The sequence below is a fragment of the Podarcis filfolensis genome, assembly GCF_964270895.1.
Source record: "Podarcis filfolensis genome assembly, chromosome: 4".
Lineage (NCBI taxonomy): Eukaryota > Metazoa > Chordata > Lepidosauria > Squamata > Lacertidae > Podarcis > Podarcis filfolensis.
In genome coordinates this window covers 76,321,043-76,348,366 of record NC_139607.1, presented here as the reverse complement: position 1 = coordinate 76,348,366, position 27,324 = coordinate 76,321,043, and the positions used below count along the sequence as shown (strand labels likewise).

General features: G+C 38.4%; 1 protein-coding gene across 7 annotated transcripts in view; it reads left to right on the top strand.

The window, feature by feature from the left end:
• Positions 1 to 27,324, top strand: part of NBEA (neurobeachin) — a 361,568-nt gene that overhangs the window by 307,898 nt on the left and 26,346 nt on the right. For all 7 annotated transcript variants that reach the window (XM_083608943.1, XM_083608944.1, XM_083608945.1 and 4 more), the window contains 2 exons: positions 2,286 to 2,438; positions 7,814 to 7,981. In XM_083608943.1, coding sequence (XP_083465069.1) covers positions 2,286 to 2,438; positions 7,814 to 7,981 — 321 coding nt within the window. The remainder of the gene's footprint in view (positions 1 to 2,285; positions 2,439 to 7,813; positions 7,982 to 27,324) is intronic.

Sequence of the window (27,324 nt, the reverse complement as noted above, 5' to 3'; positions counted from 1 at the left end):
CACTCCTCCCTTCCAAACCATGGGGAGAAAATAAGAAGCTTTTCATTATGCTTTACAACAAATATCAGTTGCAGTTTTGTCAAAAGCTATGGTTAGTTCACAAAACAGAAAGCTCGCTTAAGAACTATAATGCGCTGAAACTACTGTTCTGCCACATGTAAACAAAATGGCAAACTACCGTTTGTTGCGAACCACTTCTATTCTACTCCCTTTGTGTGGGAGGGGAGAAAGGATCCCGAGGCTCACACATGGTTGTTCTTATAAAAACAAACCATTACATCTGAACTGGGTCAGTGTGTTTGCACTGCTTAATTTTCAAATACAGGTATTAAAAGATGCCATATTTGACAAATTTGTGTAACAGCACAGAAAGGAAAATGCTGCCAAAAAGGGTTTATTTTCGCCTTTCTTGAAACATTGACCTTTCCCTGTAGTAATCAGTACAAAGCAAAATTGAATACTAGTGGAATTATCCTTTAGCAAACACCCCACTTGAAAATGACCCTAACTTGACCATTTCATTTTTCACATTTGCTAGCACCTCCCCCCCACTCCTTTCAATTTGTATAATTTTGGCATCAAAAGAATAGAGTGCTCAAGAACTAATCTTCTCTAATGCTTCTCAAACATGTTACATTGCACTTGGACAAGAGTATGTCGATGTCAAAAAAGGTAGCTATGACAAAATGTCATTAAGGTGACAGATTGTAAATTAATATAGTTAATGGAGGTTCTTATAACTGAATGACCACCCTTCCTCCCCCAATATAAGGTGATTGTTGAATTAATGGATACCCAGGGATCAGCTTTTTTGGGGAAAAGAAAGAAACTGGCAGAGGTGGGGGTGGTGAGGGAAACAGCTTTAAAACCCTGCAGTGAATTACATTAGAAAACTGAAAACGTCTGTATTGGATTTTATTTCAGAGGGAGGCCATAAAATGGTGTACTCCTGGCAAAACATATTAAACTGAAATGTCATCTTTGAGGCTTATAGTATCCTATTATGTTAGTGTTAATAGTGGCCTTCTATAACACCAAGTTTTAAAGTTTAATTTTTCAGCAGCTTGAATTTATCCAAAGCTTGTAAATTAGAAAATGTAGTTTGGCATTTTTTACCTCATACAAAGACATAACACATGTAATACTATTAACAATACCTTTGGGTTTTAGCATAGCTATTAAAATAAACTAGAGATCATATTTAAAGACATAAAATGTCTGGTATAATATTCATTTTTGTCCTTTTAAAAGTTCCTGGTAGCTTTATTGCATTGTTCTTTATTTCAGAAGAAATAAAGAAGGCTAAGACCACAGGAAAAGTAGCTGCTTATTAAGTAACAGAAATCTTAAGTTATTTGAGTGGATATGAGAATTCAAGGGGGACAGGAAAGGTTCCATCTTGTGAAAAGTCACATAGAATTATCGGGTTGTTGTCCAGGAACTTTTAGTGTTCTGTAAACATTTCAGCTTCTGGAGTATGTACTTTAACAATAAGTAGGACATATCACATGGACACTGAAATTATAGTTTGGCAAGATCCATTGAAATTTAGGCACTTTAAAGTCCCAGCTATTTTTCTAGAAAACTTGAGCTAAAATCTTGCATGTGCTTACATCTCTCACATTCAAATAAACCCAAGTTTAATAGTATACACACTGCACAGTCCCTAGTCTTACATATTTTAGGAACCTTGTAAGGTTGTAGAATGTGATATCTTTATTGAAAAGTTTTCTTGTTGGCTAATTCTTTATACACCCTTATTATTGTACATTAGGGATGGGGAATCTGTGCTAGCCAGATGTTGATGGACAACAGATCCCATTATTTCTGGCCATTGGCCATTGGCTAGTTCCCATGGGAGCTAGAGCCCAGCAGGCTCTGGAGTACCGCAGGTTCCCCATTCATTCACCCTTTGAAGTCTGGGAGTCCACAGGCAATCATGCTATTACCTGTGGAAATCTGTTGTTGTACACAATAAAAGGAAAGTTAGATCAAGCAGCAGCCTGGGTCAGGGTAAGGCAGCATCATATTCTGATATGCCTCTGCACACAGCAATATTTCTGATTGCATTAGTTTATTTTAAGGAAGGTTATCTAAGCAATGGCCTCTGCAGCAGAATGGAACTGAGACGGTTGCTGCATCTATTATTGAGTAATTAAATGATTTGTATTAAAAATTAACTTAAAGGTATAATAGCATTGAAAATGAAGCATAAGGACAAAGTTGCAAAAGTTATTGCATACATTCTGTCTACAGAAACAGTGTATTTGTTTCTTCCACTACAGGAGTTAATTCCAGAGTTCTACTACCTACCAGAAATGTTTGTCAACAGTAACGGATATAACCTTGGAGTGAGAGAAGATGAAGTTGTTGTGAATGATGTTGAGCTTCCCCCTTGGGCAAAGAAGCCCGAAGACTTTGTGCGCATCAATAGGATGGTAAGAAGGCTTTTAGTTAAGCTTGAGTAACAAGTTCCACGATTTAACAAGCTGGCACATCACTAGCTTTTCACCTCCGCAGGGCAGAAGTTGAAAATGGGAGGAAGAAAAAAGCAAATGGAAGAAGTGGTTGATTGTATCCACCCTATATTTGACAGCATATACATTTTATGCAGTAGATTTTATATACTTTCCCTTCAACAGGGATTCATAATGAAACTGTGATCACTTCTTGGATGTCCCTTGTATGCCACTCTGAACTTTCTAAATAAAGAACAGGAGATTAGTGTAATAAATAAAATAAAATCTGTTCTTTGCTCCCTAGCAGAAGGCTTTTAAGAACCACCAAAATGCTAAATTTTCTGAAAAGCCAAAGGTATATAGGAGCACTGAAAGAGAGAAATTAGTGCCTTGCAAAACTGGTTCCTTTGAAAGGAATTAACTGATTACACTGGGATCAAGCATACTTTCCTAGCTGGTATCTTACACCATCTGAAACGATACACCATTAGCATGTTTGTTGAATTTTATCTGTTTCAGATTAATGACTGTATTTTTAACTCAAATATCTAAACGCTGTGTAGAAAGTACAATAGAATAGACACTGCAGCAATAAAAAAGTAACTGATGCATTTAAAATCAGCTCAGTATCACCCTGCTTAGATTGAAAACTTGTATGATTAGTAGCATTTTATTTATATATTCGTTATTTTTAAAAAATCTTAATTTGAACTTGTGGGCATTAGTGTTTTAATAAGAATATTTAGAGACACTCATTAAGATGCATTTCCACAACCCAGAGCTGCCCTCGCTCTGCAAAAATCAACGCATATGAGAGGCTCTTCACAATTTATCCATCAGTCTACTTTGCACAGACGTGAATGTAGAAGTGCAGTGAGTGTAGGAGCTGTTTGTGTAGTGTGTATGCTCATGAACACATGGCTGTGCTTTGGATATGACCACCACTGACAGGTGATCCTTGGAGGCTGGGCATCTGAGCATTAATACAGCCATTGGGCTTAAAAACGTCAGCCACCCTCTGTTCTGCACTGGGTTTGCACTGCAAGACATACCTAATATTCCCTTGGATACTCTTCATTTTGTTAATACCTATCTTCCCCCCTCCCAATATAAAATAATTGCATTATTGAGGCAAGCCTAGTTTCACAGTGCAGTGATTAGCATCCATGAATCGCTTCCCATTAAACATCCCATAGCATAAAAACGAAAGAAAGAAAAGCAATTTCAATTCCAGTACAGGTACAGACAGGGATTAAAAAAAATCACATGTAAAAACATCTTCTTGTTCTTTTCTTTCCCTTGGATGTCCTGGGTTTTCATACTAGAGAAGTTCATATTTCAACTGACTTGAAATGCTCTAAATGCAAAACATTCACATCCCCCTGCTAACAACAGTCGTTGTTGCAAATAATAATAGCAACTGTTGTTGTCAGATACAATCTATCCGTGGTGCTTTGTATGCTTGACCTAACAATAATGCAATAAAAGTCACATGAAATCCATTTTAAAGAGGGAGAAGGTACAAATGAAATGAATTTAACTGTAGAGTTACTTATTATAAATTTCATTACTTTTCTGTTATGAGCTGAAATGTTGATAACAGACCTAGGGGAAAATAGGTATAATTTAAGTACCATTACTAAATACAGAACATAAAAAGGTATAGTGCACACAATCCAATGTTTCCCAAGCCATTTGAAATATTCATTTGGGACCTTTGTGATTTTGCAGACCATTGCATGTAAAATATAGCACATGTTGATGATTATTGACTCAGTACCCCATTCATAAATTAATCAGTCTGTAAATCTTTATCTTCAACCTGTTTATACATTCATAGAAGTTTTATATAATAGAAACACTGTAGTCACTAGATGATAAATTACACCCATCTAATTCAGGCTTAAACAGGTATCTGGCATTTTACTGGCAAGGAAGTGGGAGGATATTCTGTGTTTTATAAATATATGCTCTGGGAGAGAAATAGCCTTTCATTGAAAGAAATTCCTGTGAAAATTGGTCTCATTAGAAAGACTGGGGAAGTGATTAAGTCTGGTAACTTTTAGGAGATGTTTCAGTAGATTTTAAGAGCATTCAATTTATACATCAGTGATTGTTGGCCCAGTTTAATTTATCCATAGCAAGCTAGACTGATTACTACTGACATACCCATGAAACATTAATAAAGCATTGTGTTCAATGCTAACATGATTATGGTCTGACCTCAGTGATGTCACAGAGGACAGAAGCCGTAAGTGTCCCTGCTAACATTACCCTAATGCTAGGTTCATCAATCATAATCTACCAGTTTACAAAAACAGGAAAAAAGCTTTCCACAGATGTGACTTCGTAGTCTTGCTGAGCTTTTTGATCCCAGCAGACTTGTGGTGGTCCTGAGAGCCAAAAATAGAACACATTCAGCCAACAAGCCAAGCATGTTAAATTGAGGCAGAAAACTGTAGCATGGAAAAAGAGAGCACAGCTTGTATAATAAGCATTCTGTAATTTGAAGAGGCGATCTGCCACAATCCAAGATTAACTATAATAATATTTTGATTATTAAGCACAAAACATTGTAGTGCATTACAAATTATAACGCTGAGTGAAACATATAACACAAATTATACTTTTAGATTAAAAAAAACCCTGTTTACTTGGTTTCTATGTTGCTTGGGGGAACAGGGATACAGCTTTCACACATTTGCAGATATATTACACCAGCACAAAAGCTGGTGCCCACATTTCAGCAAATTACCTTCCCCCCAATTTGCCCCAAACAGCTATTTGTTTATTTATGTATTATATTCTTATCCTGCCTTTCCTCAGGGCAGCATTCAGCCCCTACTACTTTGTCTTCACAAAGCTGTAAGTCAGACTGAGAGATGGTAAGCCAGTAAGCTTTGTGGCTGAGTGGAGGTTTGAACCCTGTCTCTGTGATCTTAGTATGACACTGTAACCATTATACCACACTGGCTCCCCATAGACTATGAAATCCATGGGTGTACTTGGAGGAGGCAATGGGAACCATGTCCCTTCCTTAATCCTATGTTAATTTAATTTTGGCTGCACAGCTGGGTCTATGCAAGTTAGACGGTCCCTTTCCCAGTATTTTTCTGTTAGCAATAGTGTACCTGTATTGCATGGTTTAACTAAAATTGCCACAAATTGAAAGGATTGCACAGCATAAAATCCCCATCCAAAGGCATCCAGAATAAATATATAGTGGTACCTTGGGTTAAGAACTTAATTCATTCTGGAGGTCCATTCTTAACCTGAAACTGTTCTTGACCTGAAGCACCACTTTAGCTAATGGGGCCTCCTGCTGCCGCCGCACCACCGGAGCACGATTTCTGTTCTTTTCTTTTCTTTTCTTTTCTTTTCTTTTCTTTTCTTTTCTTTTCTTGGCAGCCTATGGGTGCCTCCACTGCTCACTCAAATCCAGGATGTTTAGCTCATTTTCTGCTTAGTTGATAAATTGCCACAAGGCTTATATAATTCCACCTTGGGAAAGGCAGAGTGTTGGCTCACTGTACCCCACAGCAAGGACATGAGAGGGAGCAATCTGTGTTTCTCTGGCTGTAGTATGGCTAGCCATCCCTAGTATAAGACTGCAGCCTTTCAGAACAGTGAAAGGCTGTTCATTTAATGTTCATTTAAGGCTGTTCATACATGTTCATTTAATGTGCATCCCACTATGCCTTGGACTTCACTTATGTACACCAGGAATGTGGAACCGTCCAGTTGTTGCTACAAATCCCATCAGCCCCAGTCAAGCATGGCCAAAAGTCAGGGATGATGGGAATTATAGTTAAGCAACATCTGGAGGGCTTAATGTTTCCCACACACTTGCCTGGCAGTAAATTTAGTTGAACTCAGTGAAACTTACTTTTGCGTAGACGTGGAGGATAGCACTGTTAATGTTTTAAGAGCTTTCTGTAAGTTTTTGGCCTGTGGGAGCTACTTTAAGAATACAGTTCTTTTAACTGGTTTTCTCTTTAGTTGGTACCATTATTTTCAAAAGGCACTGAAAGATAAATTCACCCAGCTTTGAATTTAAATAGAACACTGGAAGTTATATTTCCACTGATAAGCTGGACCTAAGGCAATTTTATTGAAGTGTTCTAAATAATTTCCATTTGAAGCCTCAGTAAGTTCATGTTCTATGTATAGAATAGTTAATAAAATGTTTCAAATATTGGAAAAAAATGGCTGAGGCAGGAATAAAACATAAGAATTCAAAATCTTGCTGTCCACTGTGCACCTAAGTTCTCTGTTGTGATATTCATAACTGGATAATATTGGTACTGTTTAAAATTCTATATAAAAGTTTAAAGATTGACCGTATAATAAAGCACTGCTTGGTTTACATACACAATCCCTGTCTTTAAGAGCAGAAAGGCTGCATGTTGCCAGTTTGGAGCAACACAAATGGAAAATTTTAATCTGCTACTGGAACAAAAGAGCCACAATCTTAGCTTGATCTACAACCTAGTTAATCTGACATAGTAGGTTTTAAGCTGATTTAGACCCATTGATTCAGCTGGCTGGTTTTGACAAATATTCTAATATGTTAATGCAAATTAAATGGATGACTAGGACATGGTGTTTGCTTCTTTTGTGGGATTTTATGGAAAAGTAAGAACCCACATCCCTAAATGATATGATAAACATACAATTGCTGCCTTTTTAATTTTAAAAATAGACAGGTTAGAAATCCATTAAATAACAAATAGGCATGGAAAACAGTTTATTTTTTGTATATACAGAGGTATTTAATAAATGCATAAAATAAACTTCCTGTAGAAACCCTGTAACAGTACCAACAGAATGTATCATACCAATAATATTCTGTTTTGTGTGTATGTTTTATTATGCTGCTTCTATAGTTTGGTTTTACTCTTTGTTGCCTTAAAACACTCTCAGAAAAGGGGGTATATAAATCTTAAAAGAAAACAAAAGTGTGTTCTAACATTACTTATTTTTTTACTTTTTTTACTTATTTCCTTGTTGTCATGGCTTCTCACCAAGATCTCAACAGCAGCAATACAAAAGATACCAGAAACGCAATAACAGTAATCCATAAAAACAAATAAACATGCAAATAGCCTAAATGTAATTAAATAACTTTAAAAGCTCAAGAGAACAGGATGGTCTTCCCCTGTAGTATAAATAATAATAACAACAGCACCAGGTGAACATTTCTTGGGAGAAAGTTCCATGATTTGGGGGCCACCGTGGAGAAGACCATCATAGTATTCCATTTCCTTTTTTTGAATAAAATGATGAAATGCCGAATGAATGAATATAAAAGCTGAGAAACAAAATTTCTTTCATCCTCTCAATTTCATTACCAGGCTTTGGAAAGTGAATTTGTATCCTGCCAGCTTCATCAGTGGATTGATCTTATATTTGGCTACAAGCAACGAGGGCCAGAAGCAGTACGAGCACTTAATGTTTTCCACTACCTGACATATGAAGGTTCTGTAAACCTTGACAGCATCACCGATCCTGTGCTCAGGGAGGTAGGTAATTCTGGCTCCCTGTTTACGTGCTACTAAGTTTCATTGCAAAATGCCTCCATATATTGCATTCTTCATTTGGAGCATAGGATATTTTTTTATTCTTCCGAAGAACAGGCCAACCATATCAAATTCTGTAAACACTAATAAGAAATAAATGGAATAGATTAATGATCAAGGTACAAAGAATCATGGAAATAATTTTGGATGTTCCTTGGACTGTATCTATCTTACAAAATCCCTTGTTTCATAGCATACATTTCCAAAATGTTTATGATATGGAACAGAGGCTTGCATTGTATGTACCTTAGGGCCTTTGAATATGCCTAAACTGACTTCTAGTAGCTAAGCTGGGTGATGGGTTAGTTAAGGGAGAGTTGACTTTGAGATGAACAGGGGAAACTGGGAATCTGTCTCCATCTTGAATTAGGTGGGTGTGGGAATAGCTTAGAAACTTGAGTCCGCTTTGAGGCAGTCTTTTAAAAAATCTCCCCCAAATCATTTCAAAGCCAGCTCTGAATGAACTCTGCAGGCAGTCTAAGTAGTTCTTTGGATTTTGGTCAGTGCATTTAATTAATGAACAAGTTAAACTGACAGCACAATCCTATGCAGTAAATTTACAGAGTCTTACATCTAGATTAGGATTGCAACCTAAACTATACAGAACAATTCACTAAAATTATATATGATGTATATACTGACTATATGAACATATGGGTATCTAATGAATTACCGGGTAAAAGAGCTAAACTCCCTATCCATTCATAAATATGCCTATAATATTCATAATATCAAATGAGATTATTTTATTGGTTAACAAATGAAATGTTTAAAGAACAAAACAATACCCCCAAAGTAGCAAAAGGATTTCATTTTCTTTCTTTTGTGTTAGTTACTTGAGTGTTTGCCTCATACAGGATTTTTTTTAAAGGTATTTGGTTTATACAGGGCACACCTTATTCTTCCATGTTTTGTTTCCAGTCTTGTCAGCCCATCATAATAAAATAATTATTAAAAGATTACAGCTATGAGTATTAAAGCGTTCTCTGAAAGATTCAATTTGGTTGAAAAGTGTGAAGATGCAACAGCTGCAAGATGAGTGTTGCTGTGGTGAAGCTGCATACACAAGCTTCCTTGCCCCATGATATCTGCCATCTGTTGTATGCAAAACAAGTAATAATTTATACATTGCCAAGCAATAGAATACTTGTGGCATTTTTGGATTGAATTTTAGAAGCTGAAAACTTATATCTTGCTTAATTGCAACCTTTGCAAATATATTCCTTACATTATAAATGCTTTTAGGATATCTGTAAAGTTTATATGTGGTTTGATACATCATTTGATACTAGAAACCCCCTTAATAGTAATATGATATGATTTTCTTCCATTTAGAGAAATGTAGGAAGACTTATTTCTCTTTCTCTTTCATTTGTATTTAAAGCTTTTGTTCCATTCACAATATTACATCATTAATAATCTGGGTACTAATATAATCTAAGAAATTGGAATAATAGTAAACGGTTGCACGGGAACTGGCGCCCTGCATATGTACACTTGACCATACTTACTCTGGCTGATAGGAGTTGTAGTTTAAAGCATGTGGAGAGAATTCAGTGGCCAAGTTGCTCTCTGGGGCAAGACAGTTTGAGCATATAACACGAACCCTGGCCCAAGTGCACAGGCTGCCAATTAATTTCTGGGCCCAATTCAAAGCACTGGTTTTGACCTATCAAGCCTTAAATGGCTCAGGACTGCAATATCTCAAGGGCCACCTTCTCCATATATGAACAGACCCAGACCCTGAGCCTGAGATCATTATCTCTTCTTTGTCTGCCTCCTCTGTGAGAGGTTGGGAGGGCGGCAACACAGGAACAGGCATTTTCTGCAGTGGCTCCTCGCTTGCGGAATGCTCTCCCAGGGAGACTCACCTGGCACCTTTGTTACATATCTTTAGGCACCAGGCAAAAACATTCCTCTTCTCCCAGGCCTTTGACTATTTATACAGTCTGTGGCCTTTTAAACTGGAGGGTTGTTGTTTCATTTGTTATTTATTTTTGTGCTTTTATAATGTAAACCGCCCTCTGATTCTTGGATGAAGGATAAAAATTTAAGAAATAAATAAATACAATAGTAATTATAAGAATAATAGGAAATCCCTTTTTAAAAAATGCATGTAGTTCACAACATTTAATAATACCCACAACAGCACTGTGATGCCACTATTATCTCATTCACATTCTCTTATCACAAACACGCCTTTGCATGTGCAAGTGAAAGTGCATAGGTCTGTTTAATCTTTAAGGATTCCTTGAATTTATTTGTTATTTATACCCTGCCCATCTGGCTGGATTTCCCCAGCCACTCTGGGTGGCTTCCAGCAGAATATTAAAATACAATAATTCATCACATATTAAAAGCTTCCCTAAACAGGACTGCCTTCAGATGTCTTCTAATAGTCAGGTAGTTGTTTATTTCTTGGATATCCGATGGGAGGGCATTCCACAGGGCAGGTGCCACTACCGAGAAGGCCCTCTGCCTGGTTTCCTGTGAGGGAACCACCAGGAGGCCCTCAGCACTGGACCTCAGTGTCTGGGCAGAACGATGGGGGTGAAGACGCTCCTTTAGGTATACTGGGCCATTTTGAAAATGGACACCCAACATCGAATTGTAGATACATTCTTGTAAGCCGTTTGTTATTCCATTTGCGGCTACAGTCGTACCTCAGCTACCGAACGCCTTGGGAGTCAAACGTTCCAGCTCCGGAGCGATAAAAAACCAGAAGTGAGAGTTCTGGTTTTTGAACATTCTTTTGGACGCCAAACATCCAGTGGGACTTCCGCAGCTTCCGCTTGACTGCAGGAGCTTCCGGCAGCAATTCAGAAGCTTTGGTTTTCGAATGTTTCAGAAGTCGAACGGACTTCTGGAACAGATTCTGTCTGACTTCTGAGGTACAACTGTTTATGCAATTTACTAAGGTTTGGTGAAAACATATTAAGATGCAATAGCTGTACATGTGTTGCATTGCTTTTGGGACAGGTAATAACTATAAAACCTTGTGCTTGTGTTCAAGTCCCGTATTATTTGGTTGAGGGAAAGCTACAAAGAAGTGAAAGCAATTCAGACACATCTACAATAATATTGTGCTTATGCTTGTTTTTGAATACTTTACTAGTTTTAATAGGGTTTTAAATATATAGTCATACCTCGGGTTACAGACGCTTCAGGTTGCGGACCGCCAAAACCCGGAAGAACCAGAGCGGGTTACTTCCGGGTTTCGGCGGTCGCGCATGCGCAGAAGCGCCAAATCGCAACCCGCGTGTGCGCAGACGCGGGTTGGGAACGCTGTGGGTTGCGAAGTTGTATTCCGCACGGATCATGTTCACAACCCGAGCGTCCACTGTATATGTAGCACTGTATTAGAAGAAACAATGGATCAAATCTCTTAGCTACACCAGTGTCCATTCTGTTAGCTACACCACTGCCCCATTCAAGTAATTGTTCTGGGAGGGAGAGCTCTGAAGCAGAGTGTCCTTCCTAGAATGGCTGCCCTTTGATTTCAAGACAGTGTGCATTCCTCTATGGATTTTTTTTATAATTTCCCCTTTAAAATCCACACAGAAATGGGATGGGACACAACTTTGTCTGTTCCTCATACAGAGCTGGAAAGAAGCTTTCATGAGTATGCCCATCCCTATTATACATGCACAGATCTCTGATAGGCCAGATTAATGTTTGTCCTTTTCATTAGGACTTGCACCATATTCAAAATGCAGAACTCAGTCCAAACAAAGTAACTTCTGCTAGTGTCAAACCTTTATTCAAAAAGTAGTGAGATTTTATTTTATTTGGGGGTGGGCAGGGAACAATTGTCAGTGTGAAAACAAATGGAAAATGTTGCAAGGTGTAGTTTTGGTATATCACATTTTCAGGCATGCCTATCAATGGTTTCTTTTCTTTCCACCCTCAAAAACGGAGAAATTTAGTAAAGCAAAATCTAGAAATTTAATGAACACCTCAAGGATATTGATTCATTCTTCCTTGACAGGTGAAATCATGGTTGCAGCACTAACCACAGCAATTATTGCATTAAAATGTCAAGAAATTAGAGGTCAGAATAAGAGATAATTTTCTTCCTTGTGTCAGATTAAAAATTGACATTCTTTGACAGCACAGGATCTCTAGCTGAGAAAATTATGACAGCTTAACTCATCTTGCACTTGTAAAGCAGTAATTGATAATGAACTTTACCATGACAGCCTTCTCCTGTGGAGAAACATGACAGAACATCCCTGGTACAAAGCCTGTATCTCTTTTTAATATGTAAACAGCAGTTATATTGGACTCTAGATGTTATTTGGAATTGTCTTTACTGTTGGTGTACATCATAATCCAAACCTATTATTCCAGACTTTTTTTAACTGTCTTCCAAGACTTGTGTTAAGGGTACTCATTCACGGAACAAAGGCATTTAAAACTTATTATCCCTCTGAAACCCATTTCTGTATGTTTTTCCTATTATTTCATTTGATTATCAATACCTTACAAAAAAAAGATAATTTTTGTCATGTGCTTTTGATCCTCTCACATATAGAAAGGTGACCCTCTGCAGCTATAAAGGTTTTGTTTATTTGTGTTCAGATGATTTCGGGTGTCCTGTTGAATATAAAATAGCATGAGGCACACTGAATATTTGCTTATATTTGCTGTTTTCCTGTGTACCTGTTCTTTAAAACCCAATTTTTACAAACTGGGCTTTAAGAAATTGGGTCACTTTTGCAAACGTTATGCCTGTTCCTACAATACCGTTCCTACAAATTGTGGTATGTGTTTTTCTAGAAAAACCAGACATGACGTTTGTTTACACAAAACTAATTTAACACAGTGATGTGAATACATAAGTAATGGTTTATTACTTCTGCACAAGTTAAAATTAGAGAGGCTAAATGGCACTAGTTGGTTTGATCTCCCAAATGTAATTAAATTTGTCAGACGCAACATTGAAAACAGACTTTTTGTGTACACTTACAAGAAGTCAGTATTTCAAGTACATTGTTTATTTTATTTACTTATTCTTATTTCAAATATTTGCCAACCCCTCATCTATGTTTGTTAGATGCAGTCTGTTTATCCTTAGTAATGTTTTTAAAAGCTAGTGAAGGATTATATTGGACAATTGCTCTTTGTATTATACCTCTGGGCCGTCTTATTCATATTCAATTCTACATATTACAAGCCTGTACTGTACAATTTCAAAACATGGTATGGTGCAGATTCAGTCAAAATAGCTATCTGGAGCCAAAAGTGTAAGTTTGCATAAAACCAGGCACTGATAAGTTCATGACACAACTGACCAGGCAGTTCTCCTGCACAAGCCCACAATGAAATGAGCATGCCTTTGCACAGCTTCCATATCTTTAAATGGGCCTTTGCAGAAGAACTTCCTAGTGACATATGTGTCATATTTCAAGCAGTTGCCTGTCAAAAGACCTCATCTTACTGACAACACACATGGCCAATTGGAAAAAAAAATCAGTAAATGAATAGCATTTGACAGTTGGTTTCTATGACCAATTCCTAAACCTTAAAAACTAGTTCTCCTGTCAGCTAGCAGAGCATATGGCCTATGCAACATTTATTTCTTTTGAAAGTGTTTGATATCCAGCATATTTAAATTATTTTAAGTGGCATCATAATGTTTTGGTCTTGACGTTTTTGCCGTCGCCCTCATTTCTGGGTTCAAGTTTTTAGATGTTATTTTCTTCTCTTATCTCTTCCTTTGATCTGACAGGAATAACAAATCATCCCTCAGGATCGGCAATAGTGAAATATGCCCACTGGAAGCATAGTTTTTACTTTTTCTTCCCCTTGCTGAAAAACTCTATGCTGCTACAGGGGGTTGACATGATAGGGCTGTCAAGACCCAACAAGACAGATATATCTTTAACAAAATAGACGGAATGCTAGCCTTACATAGTGACTAGTAAGGCCTAGAAACATATATGTGGAAAATATCAACACTCATTCATAAAAAGACAATGCGATATTTAACAGGCAGGAGATCTCTGTTGTATTAATTGTTAAGAAAGCTATTCACATTTTGAATTCACATATTTGATCCTCCTAACTTACAATCACTTTTCTTAATCTGACAGGAATATCAAAATACATCCCTCTAGATCTCCTTTGATCTAATTGTATCTATAGAACTGATCTTAAATGTTAGTTCCCACATGTCTCAATATACAGAGACTAGCTTTCTCCCACATAATAGTGGTTCTACGAATAATTTATGGATAATTGTTAACAATTTACAAGATCAGAAGTTCTCTCCTTAAGTGGAGGACAGCTAACAATGGTGAAAAGTCCCCTCTTCCAGGCCCAGGCAAGCAGTCTCCTCATTACCTGAGGAGGTGGACCCACCCACCTCAAACCCCACGCAACTTTCAGTCTATATAGTAGGCAGGCAAACTCCAGCAAAGATCCTACATCAGAAGATCCCAACACAGATAAAGCAACTAGCAGCATTAGCCATGAGAGCCAACTCTTCCGGTTTTAGAACTGTGCAGAGAAAGACTTGTCTTAGCATACAAGTTTGGAAACCGGCAGGGAAGAGAAATAGCTCCTCATGGTACCATCCTTTCCCCACCCAACCAACTGGTGGGCAGTTCATCCTATCCCTACTGCCACACAAGCACCATCACAGAAACACAGTGGCTGACTGAGCACTCATGCTGCTCTCACAGCAGAATTTATTGTATTCATGGTCACTAGCACACCTTAGATTGAGGTGGTGAACCTCTGACCCACAAGCCTAATGCCAAGACTCCCCATTTGGTCTGCACAGCCATGCTGGCCAAATCACGGCCACCTACCTTACACCTGTCATCAGACATGGCATTCAGTGTGAGGCAAAAGTGAGGTCTGGCCAAATGGGGCTTGGCAGCTGCTGCCAGTTGTGCAGCACTTCCCAAATGTCAAGCGCATTGGAAGCACTGTCCAAATGACATTTAGCAAGCTCTGTGCTCAGCACTCCTCTCACTGATGCTATGGCAGAGGTTTCCTGCATCAAAAGGGGGAAGGACTAGATAGCTGTTGAGATTCCTTCAGGCTCTGTGATTCTGTGACCCATTATTTCGTGACCATCACTTCATCTTGTGACCCCAAATTCCACAAGTCAGTTATGAGCAATGGAAAGTCCTCTCTTTTGTGGGCCCTGATCCCTCTTGTCTAGCAATTTCGTTAGGGACCCACACTCCAGTATATTGTATAAACACCTGCCATGTCCTTATAGATATTTATCTATTCAAATATGACTCCACATTTTCATTTCTTATATATTCACCTGGGACCACTAAAGAGTATTGTTTTAAATTGTTTTTTGTAGACAATAAGGCCTGTACATACTCCAGTGCTGTTGTGTTTTTCCCATCTGCAATTTGAAAAGTAGGAGGAATGCCATTTGTGAAAGCTGCTTCTTTCTTTTATTTGCCAGTACATTCTGTTTACAGGTAGTAATTTTTGCACTTCAGAAATTAGTAGCAAACATTTTAGCATTGATTTTAAAGTAGTATTTTACTGTAGGGAAGAAAAATGAAAATTACTTGACTGCTGTTTATAGCAGAAATAGCTGGGAGCCTTTTTACTCTATTAGCACAGATTTCAGCTATATTGCAGTCATTACCTTAGAATAAATTACCTATTATTCTACAATGTTTTGCATTCTTCAACTTTTTGCAGTAAAGACTGCTGAACAATTTAGATAGTTCTCTTAGAAAATAGCAGAGCTGATCATCTTAACAATATTCAACATATTGATAATGTGCCTCTTTAATTGTCTTTTAAAGACAGCACGAACAATAGATTCAAGTTTTTTGCTGTAATATACAGCGGAGTGCTCCATTATCTGAATTCCCTGAAATAATTTTGGATTTATTTTTAGGATACAAAATAGCTGAATTCAACAGCTCCTTTGACTGAAATGACCTTGGCAAGGTTGGCTGCTTCTTGTTCTTGGAACTTCAACAATGGCCTGAAGAATCCCTGTAGTGCAGTGTAGTTGTAACACTCCAAATTTCAATTTGCAAACTGGGAGCCAGTTTCAGGAACCTGCACTCCCACTCTCGCCAGGAGTAAATGCCCACATGACAAGTTTAGGGGAAATCCTTCTTACCCATAACTGCAGCTAACTGCACTTCTACGCCTGGCTTCCAATTTGTTAATCACAATTAGCATGAAGTCAGCATTTGTCTGCACTGTACAATAGTGCAGGGAGACAAAAAGGGCAAATGGAAGCAAAGGTTTAGGAATCCTGAGAAAGGGAGAAACAATGACTCTAACAGGTAACAGAGGATTCAGAATTGTGTGGGCAACAACCTCTATCTCTTCTTCGCCTACAATACAGTCATACCTCATGTTACGGACACTTCAGGTTACGTCTTTCCAGGTTGTATCCCGCGGCGACCCGGAAGTACCAGAAAGGGTTACTTCTGGGTTTTGCCGCTTGTGCATGCGCAGAAGTGCTAAATCACGCCGCACACCTGCGCAGATACGGCGCTTCAGGTTGCGCTCTTTTCAGGCTGTGAACGGGCCTCCGGAACGGATCCCATTCGCAACCAGAGGTACCACTGTATATATATAGATGATTACATAACATGCCATATCATACTTGTGATATTAATAAGAGATTTTGAGGTTCAAACCAGAGGTGACAATTGTTCTAGACAAATGTATGTATAATATCAGACCCAGAACTCAGCAGTTAAAGATCTGATCAACACAGGTAAACAAGCAGGGCCAGTCCTGCTATTAGGAAAAGTGAGATAGCTGCCTCAGACAGCAGGTGCAGTCACCCACTATTTTCCCTGATTCTTCTATGCTAGTCTGCCAAGTACCTCCTAAGCAGGCCTACTGTACTCAGTATGGTGTAGAATGTTGTCCTGTCACCAGTGTTTAAATAATATCTAGCTGCTAGTCCAATCAGATTTCTGTCCATGGAATGGGAGCACTATTTTGTCCTTCGCCTCAGGTAGCAAAATGTCTTGAGCTAGCATATAGATACAATCTAGATAATCAGCAGAAGTGACTCAAACACAAGACCTGAATCCAAGGCTTCACAAAGTTGGTGGCTCCTTCAAGGAAAGGTGGAGCAAGAAGTAGTTTTTTACCTCAGCCAACAAATATGAATTGAGGTTGTACAGAACATGTATTCCTAGGCTGACTAGCTACTGAGCCTTGTTCAGAGTAACTGACGGTGTGGCCATCTGCTTTTGTTTTTTCCATTAAGTTATTGCCAAAGTACCAAAGTGCACTTATGTGGTGGCTGGATTATGAAGTGCTGGGTTCCTGTGATTGTGTGATACACACAGCTGGGGAAACAGGTACAAGGCTCCAGTGAGTGGGGTTTCTGACACTTTCCCCCCTCTTTTAGCATAGATACCAGAGCAATATAGCAAATAATAAATATAATTAATGAATTGGAATTGGAAATTTCACTGTGTTCTGTTATTGCTGTGAGGGTATTTGTGTGCAATTTTAATGAGTCTTAATTGCTTTCATTTTATATATTTGTAAGTCGCCTTGGGATCGCACATGAAAGGACAGTTTTAAACAATCTAATAAACAAATAGTGTGCTTCACCTATACAAATACTTATACCTTCAAATTAATTTTAAAAAATGGAATAAAGCTGCATTTTTTTAAAAAAAATGCACCAAGTCCAGGCTAGTAAAGTACAGTGGTACCTCGGGTTACAGACGCTTCAGGTTACAGACTCCGCTAACTCAGAAATAGTACCTCGGGTTAAGAACTTTGCTTCAGGATGAGAACAGAAATCGCGTGGCGGCGGCGGGAGGCCCTATTAGCTAAAGTGGTGCTTCAGGTTAAGAACAGTTTCAGGTTAAGAACGGACCCCCAGAACGAATTAAGTTCTTAACCCGAGGTACCACTGTATAGCAATATATAGGGTGGCTTCATTTCTGTGTAAGCAGAACTGATAAGATATTTAGCAGGCAAATGTGCAATGAATTTGTAGAATACAAAATTTTATTTACTATGTTGTTGTTTAGTCGTTTAGTCGTGTCCGACTCTTCGTGACCCCGTGGATCAGAGCACGCCAGGCACTCCTGTCTTCCACTGCCTCCCACTATATAAAATGCTTTGTCCTAGATGGTCAAATGTTTTTCTAGCTTGGTCTGTGAACTAACTGAACATAAAATCACATTTAAATTTTTAATACAGCTTTGTGTATATAACCTAAGAAAAATATGGCTATTACATACTTGGATTTACTGAGTGTGTCTGTTTCCATATCCTAGGCATTAAAAATAATGCTTTAGATGATCGTGCTTTATTTCTACAATAAGCTACCACCACAACAAACAATACCATTAAAAGCCATTCCTTCAACATCAGGTTTTCTCCAGAGTTTGCTTGGTTATTTTCTTCTGTCTGCCTCCCCAGGTTTCCTCTGTGTCATGTCTCACAAAAACTATTCTTTGCTATTAAGCAAATGGAACAAAATATCGCATTTGGTTTCTGATATAAAACATTTATAAATATGTAGGTTGAATTAATTTGTACAGGAAGAGAAAATTAGAACATACGCTATTAATTTATTTCTGCTTTGTGAGGTATTTCTTTTGTTAGTGACAACTGTCTGCTTTTCTCCTGTTCGTAGTTATTGATACATAAGAAGATTGCCCAGGTTCTTCGACTTCTGGTGGAAGTCAGAGGAATGTAACATGGCTTTTGCATCTAATGGCTAGCATTTTTATTTTTAATTAATTTCTAAATGAATTGAATTGAATTAATTTTATCCTTGTAGGCCAGGATCCAGTGAAATATGCAACTAGTGCATCTACTCAAGACCTCTGGCTATTGGCTGTAGTATCTTCCCCCTCCAAAATAATCACTGTGGGTGGTTCTCATACTCACCCGCCACATTCGGTTAGCACAAACATTTCCACTTCCACAGTGGGACTCCCCCCTCCCCCCTCCTGTGTGCAGCTCACACCCTCCCCAGGTCTGCCACAGAGGCTTGGAAGAACCTCTGGAACAAATTTGGGAGGGGTGCAGGGAGGAGGAGAGGGCGAGAATGTTGTGTTGTGCAAGCAGAAGTCCTTTTGCTGATGGAGCGTTAACAGAATGCTGTGCTGGATACAGCCCTGTATAATGCACTTTCAGTGCATTCTTAGAAATATATTATTTATGTAAGGTTTGCTTTTGAACTGCTAGGTTGGCAGAAGCTGGACCAGAGCAACGGGAGCTCACCCTGTCACATGGATTAGAACTGCCGACCTTCCATTCGGCAAGCCCAAGAGGCTCAGTGGTTTAGACCACAACGCCCTGATATTTTTGTAAGGGAGTCATCTCATCACCAAAAAAGAAGTCAAAAGAAGACATGGATTTGCATGAAATTCACATATGTTAATTTATATAGAGTTGCAAAGGTAGAAATAATGCTTTACATGGTCATGTTGTATTTAATAAGCCAAAACAACAAAAAGGCGCTATTAAAAATAAAACAATTTGACTACAAATGAAATACATTTCACCATAGTCGAGCAGATTGTAACCAGATGACATGTGTACCTGTGCAGTCTGCTGTTCAGGTCTTGTTGACAGGCAGATTCAAAGAACCTGCTCTGCAATTTTTACAGTTCTTTATCGTCAAACTAGATTTGGACTGGATAGCCCTTCAAATAGAGGACCATGTGTTGTAAAGTTGGAAATGGCTACCACACGTTTCCTGATAAGGATGTGACCAGAAATCCTCCCATGCCAAACTAGACAGGGCATGGCAATCTCAGGAGCCAGGCCTGAAAATCTGACTAGAGCAGCATGCATTTACAATCAGTTGCCTCCCAGTTGCTTTCCAACCTGTTGGGGAAAAGATATAGCGAATTCTATCGCTGCATTTCAGGGTTGTTTAAAACAACAACATTCACACACCTGCCATTTCTGGTCTAGTTTACTTCTTGGGTATGATCATTTCAAAGAATGGATTTTCTTTCTTTCTCCATTTTCTTTAGGATTAGTCAGTGAAGTCAAGAAAAAAAATATATAGGCCTGGGAACTATAATCTCCACTTCTGAACGTTTTATTTACTTGCAGTTCAGTTGTTAGGAGGCTTACCTGATAATCTGACAGTTGGGATGACTCCCAAAGACTCTCCAAATGCTTAAGAACCTGGTTAGTTGGTTTCTATGAAGCAACAATGGTAAGAACTGCTGTCGTAAGTTTATAGTTGTGGGAACCAGCACAGGACTGTGAAAATATTCTATAGTTGAACTGGCTACAGCCTTTATCATCAGCTCTGCTCGAGGGCTCCCTTCTGTGTTTTATAAGGAAGTTAGATGAGAGGCTTTCATGCAGCCTCTCTGGGGATCAGGTTGCTGAAGTGTAGGGATTTAGATTTCTCCAAGCCAATAGTTCTTCCCAAGAGATGGGCTTGGACAGTGGCAAGTTTAACAGTATGTTAATATAAATAGCTCTAGCAATAGCTCTATGAACCCATCCAAAGCAAAAATTAAACTAGAACAGTTTCCTGTTTCTTTAGATTTAAAAATATGTATATTTCAAGAAAGAAGATACCCCCCCAAAGCACAACCCCTCCAAGGATTCCTCAGTAAGCAGGGCTTCCCCCCCCCCCCAGTTCTGACACCTCTCAGGTGGGCGCCATTGCCATTCTAAGAGAAGGGAGGTGTTCATGGTGAGTTCTGGCCCCTCTTTTTCTAGAAAAATAGCACTGCCAGTAAGAATAGTTAAATAAGTTTCATAATCAACCATTCAAATATTGTTCCCCCAGGAAACAATACAAAATAAAACAGTAGGATGGCATTGCATGTAGCAGTCTAGATTAGTACAAGTAAAATTTACAGCCACACGTTTTTGCAAACCTAGTATGAGAAGGAGGCTTTTCCTGTTTCACAGTTCCTTCCAGCATTCTTCTTTGTTTGCTCTAGGCCTTAGCTAGAGCATTTGTTTCATTATATTTTTGTTTAAATCATTGTTTGTATCATAATGTTGCTGTTACACATTTTGGAATTTTATTCAAATTGAAAGGCAGGATCTAAGTATTCTAGATAGAAATATTGGGTTGAGTGTTTCCGACACACTTCAGTTGGACTGTATTAGAGTAAATCATTATCTCTCAAAGAAAATTGTGGAAGAGCATGAGTTTTAGGTGTTTGCAAATAAAGACTATAAATTCTCTATGGCTGCTGTTGCCCAGTTCACAGTTGTAAGTAGTTTAGTGCCACTGAAACCAAAGGGCTTCAGTTTCTGTTGAATAGTATCCCATAAAAGAATATTTGGAAGACCTTGAATCTCATTATACTGAAATTACAAACAAGACTGTAGACTGGTAAGGCTGGTAGTTTGAGGGTTTATTGTTTACCATTAATATACAGGTATTTCATGAGTAAGCAATCACCAGGAGCTGTGGGGTTATGCATGGCTATATAAATGTGATATTGTAATATAATCTTTATTCTAACTGAAATTCTATATTGCATGCTTTTCTCTGCTATATTTTATCAGATATTTCAGGAAAAATATTCTTACAAAAGCCATTATGGACTATATTAGAGCCCCTTGCCATAATCCATGTTTAGTGAAGTTTTTAATGTCTGATGTTTTATTGTATTTTTAATATTTTGTTGGAAGCCACCCAGAGTGACTAGGGAAACCCAGCCAGATGCGTGGGGTATAAATAAATTGTTGTTGTTGTTGTTGTTATCCAAAGCTGTGCCCACTACTTGACAAAATGTGAGGGGCAGCAGAATTGATGAGAAGAGGTGTAAAGATTTCCCAAGTGTAAGGAAAACCAAACAGAACATCCACCCAAACATTGATGGAAAGTATGCCTGAAAAGTGAAATCCTCACAAGTAAACATGGCATGCATCAAGCGTGTTTTAGGCTGATAATTTTTTAAAGCCCACTGTTGAGCTCTTTAAATAAAAACTGAACTAGGCAGCTGTAAGCAATTGCTGTTAAATTTCATGAGCACCAAAAAGCATTTTTATCAGGAGACAGGGGGCAGTTTCAAATTCACAGTAAAGCTTTTCTCCTTTCAAGTTATTCAGAATCTTAGCATTTAATTTAGATGAGGATGAAATTCTTTTCAGCCAATGGCTTCTAGGCTCCTTAAAAATATAATTAAATCCAGTGCTTTTTCTTATACAAATAAAAAAGTGAGGCTTGCTGAGCTCATGGTGGGTGGTCAGGCGGAAATATATGAGACCCATTCATGAGAAGCAGTTCCATTAGTAACTCCTGAAAAGCATGATGGAAAATACGTGAGACTGGCCTGAAGACATTTGCATTATTATGGTTTTTATTATTTACTTGTAAACCACATAGAGAATATTGGTTAGTGGGCAGTATATAAATATTAAAAATAAAGAAATACTAACAGAGCAATCCAAACACCCAATCTACTGTGCTGCAGAGGGTTTGGATGAAGAGGAAATCCTTCCACCAGCCTCCATGTGTCAGGGCGCTCCCAACTCTGCCACCAAGTACTCAGAAGCACTTGCCCAAATGATGGGCTGAAGCTCCCACTAGCAGCATCTCTGCCTTTTCAAAATGGATGCCTTTCTTAGTTCACCAGTACTGTGTTGGTACCTGCTCATTTATTGGTGCACCAATAGCAATTTTATCCCTAATGTCTTCCTTCTTGCCATTTCATTCCAGTTGTACCCTAGTAGTTTAAGACCATGCAATCTTGGCTTCCCCAAAAATATTTTCTAATACCTTGTGCTCTCCTAAATTATTTTACCATTCCTGATCTCTTTTAAGAGCACTTCCGTTAGAAGGTTACATGATCTTTGCTGGGTGGGCTGGGCAGTTACTTTTTAATGAAGTGGTGAAGTATATGATTAGTATGTGTGCTATCATATTCAGCCTATCCAGTAATGGGTCACAGGCAGCTGGAGGCTGAGACCATAGCTAGGAAGGAAATCCATCGCCAGTTAAGGTTGAAATCACTTTGTTAGATGGAGCATTAGGCTGGATACACACTGCTTCCTAAACTTGCAGGTGCAAACAGTCACCATTCTGGATTGCAGAAAGCCACCAGCCCCTTCAGAAGAGTCAGTGCTACAGAAGATAAAGATGAGAAGTTGAAGGTGAACTGTAAGAACTGAGGGTTCTTGACTAATGTTGCTTTTAGGTTGTGACTCTCGAAAAGTACTAATGTAATCATATATTGCCATTTAAAGACAATAGAATTTCAGTAGTGCCCCAGAACTATGGAATAACTAGGCTTATGTGGTTCAATGATTATATCTCCTTTTATACCTGTAGGGGGAAAAATTAAATTATGAAAACCTACAATGGGGTAATATACATATACATATACATATACATATACATATACATATACATATACATATACATATACATATTAGTATATATATTCTTCCATACAGATGTACCACTTAAATCACTACCATTATATACATTACACTGAAAACACATTTTAAATATTTGATTTTGTTAGGACTTATGAAGTAGGATTTTTAGCTTCTACACCATTTTCATTTTGGTCTTCATCTCCCAGCAGTGCCAGCTGAAGACTCATTTTTGCTTTTCAGTGAAACTCTTCCATGCTTTTAAAGATGCCAAAGCCAAACTGAAATCAATATTCTTCACCTAGCTTGTCACAAGTACCGAATATTTTGATGCTGTTTTAACAGCTGTAAGCACAAATAAAGAAGCAGGATCTCATATCATTAGTATGAAACAATAACATCTTCAAACTGCATATGATTTCTACCCAGAGGGCTGTCAGTCTTGCCTGTCTAAAGAACAGAGTGCTTATGGGCTATTAATCATGCTGTCTTTGTAGAAATAGCATTAAAAAGAGAAATAGCATTAAAATTAATAGTGTTACTTATTGAGCACAAGAGACAAAACATGAAAATAATTTCAATTCATTATCATATGTGCTTAAGGAAATAGCTCTTCCATCTCCTACAATAGTTTTCATTTTGCTGGTTTAATGCAAGATTATGTTTTGGTTTTCTAATAGGATGGCCAAGTGCATATAGGATGAGTTATCAGGGCAAAGTCCCACTTAACAAACCCTCGTTATAAAAAACAACAACAGAAGTTGGCACTCATATGGGTGTCCATTCAGCACTGACATTATATCAAAACCCCATACAGTGGTACCTCAGGTTAAGAACTTAATTCATTCTGGAGGTCCGTTCTTAAACTGAAACTGTTCTTAACCTGAGGTACCACTTTAGCTAATGGGGCCTCCTGCTGCTGCTGTGCTGCCGCCACACAATTTCTGTTCTCATCCTGAAGCAAAGTTCTTAACCCGAGGTACTATTTCTGGGTTAGCAGAGTCTATAGCCTGAAGCATCTGTAACCTGAAGCTTCTGTAACCCGATGTACCACTGTATAGGGAAGGTTTTTTAATGTTTTATTATGTTTTTATATATGTTGGAAGCCGCCCAGAGTGCCTGGGGAAACAAGATGTATGAGGCATAAATAGTAACATTATCATTATGGAACGGGATGTCCCTATTTTCATCAGAGAAATGTTGGAGGGTATGATATCTGCATTTTCATACATAGACTTATAGTCAGAAATCCTCAAGTCCAATTCATTGCTCAAATTTTAGCATCTTCAGCATACCCAGTGATGGCCACTAGCCCCTGCTTAGTGCTTATTATTCCAAGGAAAGAGAGCCCACCGCCTCCCAAGGCAATGATATACAAGCTCTTTATCTTTAGGATGTTTTACTAATATTTTGCTAAAATGTAGAAATCCACAAAAGACTGCGAGGAGTGTCAGCATTCATCTACAAGTGTTTCCAGCGTTCATGGTCACAAAGCAGCAGGAACAAGCCATTAAGCACTTCTTCTATGTAAGCCCCCATTCAGATTAGATGACACACATACTCTTCAGTGGATTGTAGTCAATGTTGGATTTATGGTTTATGCAGTCCTTTTGAGGAGCCCTTTTGGTTCACCTATGCATGACTAAAAGTATGACAGAGCTAAATGCATAAGAACCAGTTAATTAATAACACAGGCTGCCTTTCCACTCTTATATTATCAAACAGTATTTTTTCATAACACATAAATAACAGGTGAAATAAACCACAGCCAGATTTCTCACTTGCTTTAATACCCCTAGTTACTACTGGATTTTCTAGACACTTCTTAAGATAACATGAACAGGAGAAAGTTCTGGCAAGTTCTAGTAAAGAACATGTCTGTGTTCTACAGCAGCTATGTTTTAATCAGGAAGTAGGAAAAATGAAGAGTGGAAACCACAGCAAATTAGAATCCGGCAATGACATGGCAATTGTTTGTAGTGACATTTCAAGGGTATCCTCTCAGTTAATGATGTATACTGAGATCTTGAGTGCCCCCAGCCATACGGGTTCCTACTGCTGTTCATACCTATAAATCCACTACTGATTGTAGTCAGCTGGTTTTGTTTTTCTTGAGGTGCAACTCACACTTAATTCTTGAAAACAGTTTCTTTTTGTAGCTACAGGGTGAATAAAATGAGATTTTTTTTACATTGTGATCAGACTTTTCAAAAGGGCCAGATGGAGATCACATGAAATACCGTGGGAGAAATAAAAAAGATGTTGCTATGGTTCTCACTAGTGCCACGGGGATTTTGTGAGCCTGGCATTATCTTTCTATTGCTACCTGGCTGTGAATATGACATAGGGAAGGTGTTCCATAATTTTTAAGAGGCTACAGAGGTGTTGTATCCATTTCAGAAATATCATTGTCAGAATGAGCCATCAGATAGCATAGGGAGAAAAATGAAAAGCAGGATGAGGGAAGGACAGCAGGCCGTTAAGAGGGGAGGAGGACTGACAAATGCAGAGGATAAGAAAGATAGATGAAGCTTCCTCCCCCCTGTTTTTCTTGAGGTAAACCAGAATGTTCCCTGAAGTGCTTGAAGTGCAGATGTTGTCTTAGGTGTGGTATAACCACAAAGCATCTGGAGCTCTGTTTGCCAGATAGATTTCCTGCTATTCCTTATTGAATAACACCAAAGCTGCATTTTATATACAGTGGTACCTCAGGTTACATACGCTTCAGGTTACAGACGCCACTAACCCAGAAATAGTACCTCGGGTTAAGAACTTTGCTTCAGGATGAGAACAGAAATCGTGCTCCGGCGGCGCAGCAGCAGCAGCAGCAGCGGGAGACCCCATTAGCTAAAGTGATGCTTCAGGTTAAGAACAGTTTCAGGTTAAGAACAGACCTCCGGAACGAATTAAGTACTTAACCCGAGGTACCACTGTATGGGGTTTTGATATAATGTCAGTGCTGAATGGACACCCATATGAGTGCCAACTTCTGTTGTTGTTTTTTATAACGAGGGTTTGTTAAGTGGGACTTTGCCCTGATAACTCACTTGGCAGGTGGAAAAAGAAAGGAGAAAGAAACCAGCCCCCAAATGACATGTATAAGTGACAAACGCCCATATTTGTAAGACATACCAGTGGAGCAGAGTGGAATCCCATCAGCCTCAACCAGCATGGCTGATGGTCAAGGATTATGGGAGTTGCAGTTCATTCTTATTGTAGATTAATTTATATGTATACCAAAAGACATGCTAAAGTATGTCTAAATGAGCCAGACTAAAGTGCTTGTGCACGCCACACATTTAGAGCACATGACTTCCCCCAAAGAACCCTGGGAACTGCTGGGAATTATATCTCTGCAGGAGGTAAACTACTGTTCCCATGATTCTTTGGGGGAAGCCATTTGCTTTAAATGTGTGGTGTGTATGCAGCCTTCATTTCCATTTAAGGCAATGGGACTTAAGTAGCACCTAACTTGGTCATTGATTTCCGTGAAACTTAGGAGCAATTAACTTAGTCAGGACCCAACCCATAATGTATTAGCATAGCATATGTTTTCCATTTCATGTATCATGTGGGTTCAGAACTGATTGCATCTATGATGTTTCCTTTAGCCAATTCTATGAAATAATGGACAATAAAAAGGCTCTGGAATCATTATCAGTTATCATGTGTCAAGATGATTACAATTGCTGTATTTTAGGTGTCAAAGACATGGTCTAACACTGTTAACAGCAATCAGACATGTAACAAAACCAATTTAAGCATGTGAAAAAACTCTTGATTGTGACTTGAAATGTCAATGATAACTGTACTAAAGATGTAGGTTAGTTTACTTTTAAGATCACAAAGCTATGGGAATATCTGGTCTTTAATTAATTAGTGTAACTTAAGGGGACAATTTCCTTCTGAATTACAAATACCTTCTCTGTATCCAGTCCATGTAGGAATTGGAAGAAATCTGTATTTGTCTCATTTGACAGGTATATGTA